The 10647-nt window shown below is 40.4% G+C and overlaps 1 protein-coding gene across 1 annotated transcript; it reads left to right on the top strand.

Annotated features, from left to right (window-relative positions):
* The first annotated feature begins 3751 nt into the window (after window positions 1-3751).
* LOC311136723 (vesicle transport protein SEC20-like) lies at window positions 3752-10549 on the top strand. The gene is made up of 6 exons (XM_084170984.1): window positions 3752-3857; window positions 4101-4193; window positions 4297-4388; window positions 4485-4589; window positions 4819-4937; window positions 8686-10549. Exons 1-6 carry the CDS (start codon window positions 3774-3776, stop codon window positions 8880-8882), a joined length of 690 nt encoding a protein of 229 aa, XP_084027110.1. The 5' UTR covers window positions 3752-3773; the 3' UTR covers window positions 8883-10549.
* Window positions 10550-10647: the final 98 nt, after the last annotated feature.

Genomic DNA, 10647 nt, shown 5'->3' with positions numbered 1-10647 from the left:
GTTGTTTATAATTATGTCACTCACACAAAGCGCTTACAATGGTTGAGATGCATGGGGACATGCCTATTAGCAAGGAGTCCTTAGGGCAGGGGTTCACACCCCTTGTTGGTGGAGAGAATTCTGCAGGTTTAAAGCTCATTTTCTTGCAATTCTATAAATCTTTCAGTGTATTCATGTAATATGAGTGACAAAGAAACTACAACAATATCTATGGCCTAAAAAAACTGCATAAAAAAAAACATGACCTGTCATAGGCTAGTTGATCTGGACATTTCTGACAAGTTATAAATAGCTCTCTAAGGTATGCAATGACTAACATGACGAGGAACTGATGATGCACTACCCAATTTCGAAATTGCACCTTGTGCATTCTACTATTAAACTTTCAAGAGTAAGTTTAAAGCCGGACTGAGTTCCCTAGGGTTCCATAGTTTGGGAACCACTGACTTAGGTAATTGTATTAGAGTTGATTTACTACAACTCTACATTTTCAATGAGTTTCATGGAATTACATAGATACACACGACGAGGCGTGGCTTAACGTGACCACGCCCCCGAGTGGGGTACTCCCGTTACTCCCATGTTAAATTGCCTACTTTACTCAACCAGACAATGGCTGGTATTCTTTTTTTTAAATTATGCTATAAACATTTGTTATGCTTGGTTGGTCGTTTTTAAAATACTTCCATGTCGTCTTAATCAACAAACGACATAATACCTAAAAACACTGATTCTAAACGTAGAAATGTTAGCATGAACAGAGACTGTCGCATGGAATGTAGCTAACGTTATGTCACTAATCAGTCAAAGTAATGTATTGCCATCGCACTGCCCTATCCCATCTGGACAAGAGGAATACCTATGTAAGAATGCTGTTCATTGACTACAGCTCAGCCTTCAACACCATAGTACCCTCCAAGCTCATCATTAAACTCTGGGCCCTGGGTTTGAACCCCACCCTGTGCAACTGGGTCCTGGACTTCCTGACGGGCCGCCCCCAGTTGGTGAAGGTAGGAAACAACACCACCACTACGCTCATCCTCAACACAGGGGGCCCACAAGGGTGCGTGCTCAGCCCCCTCCTGTACTCCCTGTTCACCCATGACTGCGTGGCCAAGCACACCTGCAACGCAATCATCAAGTTTGCAGATGACACAACAGTAGTCAGCCTAATTACCAACAATGACGAGACTGCCTACAGGGAGGAGGTGAGGGCACTGGCGGAGTGGTGCCAGGAAAATAACCTCTCCCTCAACAAAACGAAGGAGCTGATTGTGGACATCGGGAGACAGCAGAGGGAGCACGCCCACATCCACATCGACGGGACCGCAGTGGAGAAGGTGAGAAGCTTCAAGTTCCTCGGTGTACACATCACTGACAATCTGAAATGGTCCACCCACACAGTGTGGTGAAGAAGGTGCAATAGCGCCTCTTCAACCTCAGGAGGCTGAAGAAATTCAGCTTGGCCCCTAATACCCTCACAAACGTTTACAGATGCACAATTGAGAGCATCCTGTCGGGCTGTATCACTGCCTGGTACGGCAAATGCACCGCCCGCAACCGCAAGGCTCTCCAGAGGGTGGTGCGGTCTGCCCACCGCATCACCGGTGGCACACTGCCTGCACTCCAGGACACCTATAGCACAAGATGTCACAGGAACATCAACCACCCGAGCCACGGCCTGTTCACCCCCCTGTCATCCAGAAGGCGAGGTCAGTACAGGTGCATCAAAGCTGGGACCGAGAGACTGAAAAACAGCTTCTATCTCAAGGCCATCAGACTGTTAATAGCCATCACTAGCCGGCCTCCACCCAGTACCCTGCCCTGAATTTAGTCACTGTCACTAGCCGGCTACCACCCGCTGCCCTATGTACATAGACATGGAATCACTGGTCACTTTTTAATAATGGAACACTGGTCACTTTAATAATGTTTACATACTGTTTTACTCATTTCATATGTATATACTGTATTTTAGTAAATCCCACTGCGACATTGCTCATCCTAATATTTATATATTTCTTAATTTGATAATTTTTTCTTTGAGATTTCTGTGTATTGTTGTGAATTGTTAGCTACTACTGCATTGTTGGAGCTAGGAACACAAGCATTTTGCTACACCCGCAATAACATCAGCTAAATATGTCTATGTGACCAATACAATTGTATTTTATTTGAAGTAGGTATAGATATCGCCGTAGGCTACTTTGGGCCATTTGGTAGGGTTGTCTGCACAGCTGGTCTCCGACAAGTTGAAAGGACATATAGGCAAGCGAACAAGAGTCAACTTTTCTAAATACCTAGACAGTTCAAGGGTAGGCAAAGACTGGAAGTAGTTACGCGGCATATCTAAGACTAGCGAATTTATCTCGCTAGCCAGCCAGCGCACTAGGAAAAAACTAGAGGTTTACAAACAGTGAAGTAAGTATAATGCGACAGCTTTACTAGCTTTATGCCGCATTCGTAACAACTGGGAACTCGGAACTGGGAAATCTCAGACTTCCGTGCTTTCAAAACTGGAAACTCTGAAAAAACAAGCTCCGAATGGGAAAAATAGATTTGAACGGTCATCCAACTCGGGACTCTTTCTAGAGCTCCGACTTGAAGATCGCTTACGTCATGATTTGACCTAGTATTTTCCCAGTTGTTTTGAACGCAGCATTATTATCAGGGTTAGCAGGTCGGGTAACACATTAGTGGCAGAATATGTATCATGCAAATCATTTGTTGTTGTGAGAGTGAAGTATGTTAATAAAGACACGTGACGCTGCTGAAAACGTTTATTGAAACGACAGTGTCAGTAGTTTGTTTAGGACAGGGGTCATCAACTAGATTAAGCCGCAGGCAGATTTTTTCTTGAGTGGATAGTTGGGGGGCCGGAACATAATTACAAATAATTTGTAGACTGCAAATAAACCGCAAGAAGCCCAAACAGATATAATGTTTGACTAAAACATGATCATTTCAAACCTTGCTTACATTTGTACACAATCATGTCTTGTCTTTATTATTCGTGGGAATACTTGGGAAAATATTTCTTAAATTAAAAAACCACTTGGAGCTGATTTCATGTTGTTGTTTTTTTTACAGTCTTTTATGCCCAACAATGAAAATTACACACACATTTTATTTCTCCAATTTTTTTATTTATTTTTTTTGCTCAGAAAACTTGGGGGCCAAATAAAGCCGCCTGCGGGCCAAATTCGGCCCCTGGGCCGCCAGTTGGGGAACCCTGGTTAGGATGACGCCAAAGTTAGGCTAATTACATGGGAGTACCCTACGGCTGTACCCTACTCGGGGGCGTGGTCACGTTAAACCACGCCATGTGTATCTATAGGCCTATAGCAGTGTTTCCCAACCTTGGTCCTCGAGTACTTTCAATAGTACACATTTTTATTGTAACAAGCACACCTGATTCAACTATTCATCAAGCCCTCAATGAGTTGAATGAGGTGTGCTTGTCAAGGGCTACAACGAAACTGTGCACTGTTTGGGGTACTCGAGGACCAGGGATGGAAAACACTGGCCTATAGAACAATTTTAATAGGATCTCTATGTCTAGTTTGCTATTTATGATCACTCAAATAAGTACCTTTTCATATATAGACTATGCACTGGTGCGTATGTTATATATTATTTATTAGATGTGTCCTTTAGTTATTTCGTCCGATTTATATTGAATGAACACCGTCAACGTTTTCATAAAACAACGCGCTTCAAGTAGCGCGCGCTTTTTGGATTAATGGTTTAGTTGCCGTACAAAAACAACAGAAATGGCGTCTTCCCAGGATGTCCACGTCCGTATTTGTGGACAAGAAATAATCAAATATGATCTCGAAATTAAAGCTCTCATTCAGGTACCTACATCTTAACAACTTTTTACATATTTTATTTATCAGCGTTACTTTGTGTCATTTCAATTTGCAGTTGTGAGCCGAACTAGTGTATATTTGGCCAGCTAGCTAATCTAGCCTAGTTCATTTTGGCTGGTCAGCTAACTAGCTAATTGCGGAGAGCAAGCGATGCAATATAACCTGTTTACCGAATGTGGATTATATTGAATGGAAAGTTACATAAAACAACTATCTTATCTTGATTAGGATATTAGAGAATGTCCGGGGCCACAAAGTGTGCTGATGGATTTCAACTCTAAAGTAAAAGAGAAATTCAATCAACTGCGACAGAGAATCCAGGTAGTTATGTAAATCAATGCATTAGTTAAACTTATTTTAGATCGCATTTATTGTGATTAGCTAGCTATGTAAAACTCAACTGAACTATACATTAAATTCACAGAATATGGAACAAATGGCTAAGGAACAAGACAGAGAGACAGACAAACAAGACATCTTGAGTGAGACAGAGAGTCATCGCAGGCAGAATCTGAGGTGAGACTGGGATCCAGATTCCTATTTAACATGCCATTGACCTCACACCTTTTGGAATTCCCTGACTTAATATTTTAATAATATTCCCATCTACAGTAACCAGACAGCTTGGAGGAAGGCAAACCTGGCATGTAAACTGTCCATTGACAACCTTGAGAAAGAGGAACTTCTGAATGGTGAAGACTCTACTGTGAGACAGCGGTGAGTAGTGCTCTTCTCTTCTTCAGGCACAGCTGCTAGCTATTTTATTAATCCTCTATATGTCCAGTTTCTTATTCCTACAATCATTATTCTAAACAGCCCTCTACACTTTTACTCTGAAAAATCATATTTTCAACAAACCTAATGTACAGGGTGAAAGAGACCCCTCCAACAGGGTGACAGGGACAGAATTGCATTGAATTTAATTATAGTGTGTGTGTTCTCTCAGGAAGGCAACTAAGGAGAGTCTGGTCCAGACGTCTGGTGACATCACAGAGAGCCTGATGAGCATCAGTCGTATGATGGCCCAGTCGGTGTCTCAGAGCGAGGAGACCATCGGCACTCTGGGTAAGAGACTACACATTCAGGAAGGGAGAACAGTCACAAAATGGGTGCCAGTGGTTAGGGCTTGAAGACAAATATAAGATACGATAACTTTGTCCATTTACTTGAAAAAAAAAGTTTGCATACAAAGTACACAATCAATACACTAATACAAAAAATGCAATACAAAAATGGCTGTAAAGTGAGAACACATATTCACATAGCCTAGTCCCTTTGGTATACTGTCCTCAGTGTACCTGGGTGGTTCCAGACTTCGTCCACAAGGCTAGCACACTTTGCATTTCCAGCACCTATTCGAATTCACTCTCTTATTAATCTAGGATAAATTACTGTAAAACTTCAATTAAACGCTGAGTCTCAAATAGCCGCCTGTCCCTTTTAATATCCAGGCAACGGCACACATTTCAGCAAATAATCATCTGTTTCAAATAAATGCTGTCTAAATGAATTGTTAACGAGGTTACTATGAATTAACATCAATTGTTTCAGATGTTTAATCTTTGATTTGTTACATTAAATAATTCAGTAGGGACTCAGAAATTATGTAAATCATCAGTTTTTATCGCCAGTAAGAAACTGCTAGCCATTGGCTGCTAACAGCTGAGAACTGCTAGCTAAGTGTCAAGCACAAAAACAGATAGCAACTTCGGGAGTACAGACCCCCAGAAATCGGCTGATCGCCCTCTAGTGGCGAAAGTAATAATTACCGAAAATGCAGTCAAGGAGGAGAATAATTATTCTGTCAAGGAAACCGAAATAGAGGACTTTTTGAATTTATACAGATTACAACTCTTCATTTCCGACTAATTGAAAATGAAACTTTGTTTAAAGTATCGCCCTTTCTTAAACAAGCCATACAAAGCTGGTTACAACTTCAATTTTATCCTCCAAAAAAGATAGAACAAATATTATGGTTAAACTCAAATATACTGATTAATAAAAAAACACTCTTAATGGATTTAATTTTTTTAATGGTATTATATTTATTAATGATATTATGAATAGAAACGGTAGAGTTATGTCACATATGCAGCTATCGAAAATATATGGGAACGTCTGCTCAATCCAAAGTTACAACCAACTGATTGCAGCATTACCACGAAAATGGAGGAGGCAAGTGGAAAAGGGAGAAGGTAGGGAACTTATTTGTTTACCATATATTAAAGATACAAATTGGCTGAAAAGGATTGGCATCAATAGAAAAATATACCAGTTTCATTTGAGGACAAATGTTGACAGCTGCACCATACAGGTTGCAAAATAAATGGGAAGAGATTTTCAATGTACCGATTCCATGGCACATGGTATATGAACTGATACAAAAAACAACACTTGATTCAACACTGAGTTTTTCAATTTAAATTATTATACAAAATTATTGCCACCAACAGAATGCTATACTATATGGGGCATGCAACAATCTCAGCTATGTCGATTTTGCTGCGAAGAGACAGAATCACTAGATCATTTATTCTTGTATTGCCACCTATGTAGCTTGTTTCTGGTCACAGGTTCAGGAATGGCAAAAAAATTCACAACATTCACTTAAAATTAACCTTACAAATAGCAGTGTTGGGTGATTTGGAAAGCCTTAGTCAGTCAATAAATAATATAATAATACTCGTAGGAAAGGTTTTCATCTTTAGCTCACAATCTGTGGATACTATGTGATTAGAAAGGTTCAAAATTCATGTAAAACATCACAGCACATTTGAAAAATATATGGCACATGGAAACCAAACAAGGGTGGTCTATGGTGATAGGTGGGATGGGTGGAGAGTGGCTGAGGGGTGGGATTAAAGAGTTTGTTTGATAATGTATTATTGTTATGGGATTGCTTTGATTAAAAGTACCATGTATGTACACTACATACATGTACACTACCGGTCAAGTTTTAGAACACCTACTCATTCAAGGGTTTTTCTTTATTTTTACTATATTCTACTTTGTAGAATAATAGTGAAGACATCACAACTATGAAATAACACATATGGAATCATGTAGTAACCAAAAAAGTGTTAAACAAATCAAAATGTTATTTGTCATTCTTCAAAGTAGCTACCCTTTGCCTTGATGACAGCTTTGCACACTCTTGGCATTCTCTCAACCAGCTTCACCTGGAATGCTTTTCCAACAATCTTGAAGGAGTTCCCACGTATGCTGAGCACTTGTTGGCTGCTTTTCCTTCACTCTGTGGTCCGACTCATCCCAAACCATCTCAATTTGGTTGAGGTCTGGGGATTGTGGAGGCCAGGTCATCTGATGCAGCACTCCATCACTCTCCTTCTTGGTAAAATAGCCCTTATACAGCCTGAAGGTGTGTTGGGTCATTGTCCTGTTGGAAAAACAAATGATAGTCCCACTAAGCCCAAACCAGATGGAATGGCATATCGCTGCAGAATGCTGTGGTAGCCATGCTGGTTAGGTGTGCCTTGAATTCTAAATCAATCACAGTGTCACCAGCAAAGCACCACCACACCGTAACACCACCTCCTCCATGCTTTACGGCGGGAAATACACATGCGGAGATCATCCGTTCACCCACACCGTGTCTCACAAAGACACGGCGGTTGGAACCAAGAATCTCAAATTTGGACTCCAGACCAAAGGACACATTTCCACCGGTCTAATGTCCATTGCTTGTGTTTCTTGGCCCAAGCAAGTCTCTTCTTATTGGTGTCCTTAAGTAGTGGTTTCTTTGCAGCAATTCAACCATGATGGCCTGATTCATGCAGTCTCCTCTGAACAGTTGATGTTGAGATGTGTCTGTTACTTGAACTCTGAAGCATTTATTTGGGCTGCAATTTCTGAGGCTGGTTACTCTAATGAACTTATCCTCTGCAGCAGAGGTAACTCTGGGTCTTCCATTCCTGTGGCGGTCCTCATGAGAGCCAGTTTAATCATACCGCTTTATGGTTTTTGTGACTGCACTTGAAGAAACTTTCGAAGTTCTTGAAATGTTTCGTATTGAGTGACCTTCATGTCTTAAAGTAATGATGGACTGTCATTTCTTTGTTTATTTGAGCTGTTCTTGCCATAATATGGACTTGGTCTTTTACCAAAAAGGGCTATCTTCTGTATATCCCCCCTACCTTGTCACAACACAACTGATTGGCTCAAACGCATTAAGAAGGAAATACATTCCAAAATTAACTTTTAAGAAGGCACACCTGTTATTTGAAATGCATTCTAGGTGACTACCTCATGAAGCTGGTTGAGAGAATGCCAAGAGTGTGCAAAGCTGTCAAGGCAAAGGGTGGCTATTTGAAGAATCTCAAATATAAAATATATTTTGATTTGTTTAACACTTTTTTTGGTTACTACATGATTCCATATGTGTTATTTCATAGTTTTGATGTCTTCTACAATGTAGAAAATAGTAAAAAATAAAGAAAAACCCTTGAATGAGTAGGTGTTCTGAAAGATGTGTCCTCTGAAGAGGGGGGGGGGGTGAATGGATTAATAAAAAATAAACGTGACGCAGTGTGTAAATTAACACATTAGTGCAGGAAATGAAGAAATTGATTAATATGCTGGAAGTGAATGCTGGAATTAAACAATTAACTATGCAAATTAGCAAAAGCTGTGTGCACTAAGGAAATAGACACCTGGCTCGAATAGAAGCCTGTCTAATTAGCGCCTGTTGTGAATTAAGCAAATAAACGCCTGGGCTATTAATATACATTTTACAGTAGTCATTATGTTTTGTAGAAATGCACATTCACTCATACAGTACTTGTCCTCTATGTAGCTACATCTTCAAGAACAGTCCTGGAAACGGATGAGGAGTTCAAATCCATGACCGGAACCATACATTTGGGAAGGAAACTGATCTCGAAGTATAATCGACGAGAATTGACTGACAAACTACTCATCTTTCTAGCAGTAGCTTTGTTTTTAGCAACTGTCTTGTACATTTTGAAAAAAAGGCTGTTCCCATTCATTTAGAGGAAATTGTAAGCGATTGCCTGTTACTCATTTTCTTTTTCTTTATTACTCCCCAGAACTACGTCTGTAATGTCACTGCAGTCATGCTGCATTTCGAACCTTTCAATATGTCTTTCTTGCCCTACTACAGCCTTGTGCCCTACAGTCTTGTGCATGGCCATTTTGCATCTTCCCCAGACTGTCTACCTAACTGCCTCAGACTGACGTGTAGTATCTATCTATACCACAGAGGAATTACCTTGTTTAATGGTCGACTCAATGAGATGACATTGCACCGCAGATGTTGAGATGAGCGCGATGCAAGACTTTGCTCTCACACGAGTATCTGAGCATGTGCGCTTCACGCTGCTACATCGTGGTAGCTACGGGACCAAAACAGCAGAGAAGTTTAGCCTCGCGCTTCAACGCTCTTAGTTGAAAATGACCCACTGTGTTTACTTCGTGCATGCAATGTCATCTCGCTGAGTCTATCTTTTACTGGTAGGAATGCTTTCTTATTCCATTACCTTGCTTATTCTTACTGTACAGTATAGCTCAAATGTAGACCCAGGCGTTAGTCCATATAAGGAGGAAATGACAATGGTTACTGTGCATCTGAAACAGTATAATAAAGTTTGGAAGTAATGTCAGCAAATTGTTTTTGGATAGAAGTTTGGATAGGGCTAAACTCACCAAAGGAGAGAGTGTGTGTGATTTATTTTAGAATGCATTGTTTTAAATTCTAATGACCCAACTGATGCCGGGCAGGCGGGTTGTCTGCTTTGACGCCTCACTCAATTAGAACGTGTCTCTATTTTAACGTTTTATCGCTGGAGCTGTAGTCACACAAAACAATACAAATGTGGTAAATTATTCACTTTTGTGGAAGAGGTAGCTAAGGGTTGAGGCTTTACCATACATGCTAAATTAGACCAATTCATCAACTTGTGGAAACAACATCGCGATCAGCAAAGATGATTGGAGATATGGACTATCCTGCTAGCATACAGTCACTGCTCTGCCTGTCCTGTCCTTTCTACCCGCCTCCCTCTGCTCGCTCCACCTGCTTCTGGTGAGTTCTTCGCTTTAGTGTATAAAATAATCGACAGTTTACAGCATTTAAGTTGAAAAACAGAGTATTGAATAAACAACTATTTCCTATCTCTTTAATCATTGCTAGCTAGCTGAAATATCTTGCTTTCCTTCATACGACTTCGTTTGATAGTCTGAATAGTCTTTCCTCCAATATGTGTTCTAAATTACCAGTAGATGGCAGTAAGCAACCAAGGTATTATGGCCAGATTTTGGTCTATGTACAGTTAATGTGATTTTGACAAATTAGACATGAGCTATTACCAAAGGTTATAATGACGAGACGGGACTCAATGCCCTAACAATGTAAATATATTTCCACAAAGGCGGAAGGCAGGCGGGAACATTCTAGCCAACCTGACATCGTATCAACCTAAACATTACAAAACGTATATTCGATCAAATTAGCTTCACATAGCAAATTAGAAATACTATTTAGACATTCTCCCATTGACATCCATACAAAAAATCCCTACTTCCACTTTATTTCCGCGCTGACAGATTTTTGGGCGGAGTCTGCCCTACCGCTTCACCTCTTCCTCTGGTATTACGATGTGGTTGACACTATACAACTTTTGCGCAATCATAGTTTTGTTGACTGCTCTGCTTACGTCAAATTGTGTGCGTCTCTGTGTGAGAAAATGTTATTTAAGTCAACTAGTCTCAACTCAATTAGACTTATCATTTGCACTCA

This window comes from Coregonus lavaretus (genome assembly GCF_964263955.1).
Source record: "Coregonus lavaretus genome assembly, chromosome: 10".
NCBI lineage: Eukaryota > Metazoa > Chordata > Actinopteri > Salmoniformes > Salmonidae > Coregonus > Coregonus lavaretus.
This window is presented reverse-complemented; position numbering and strand designations above follow the sequence as displayed.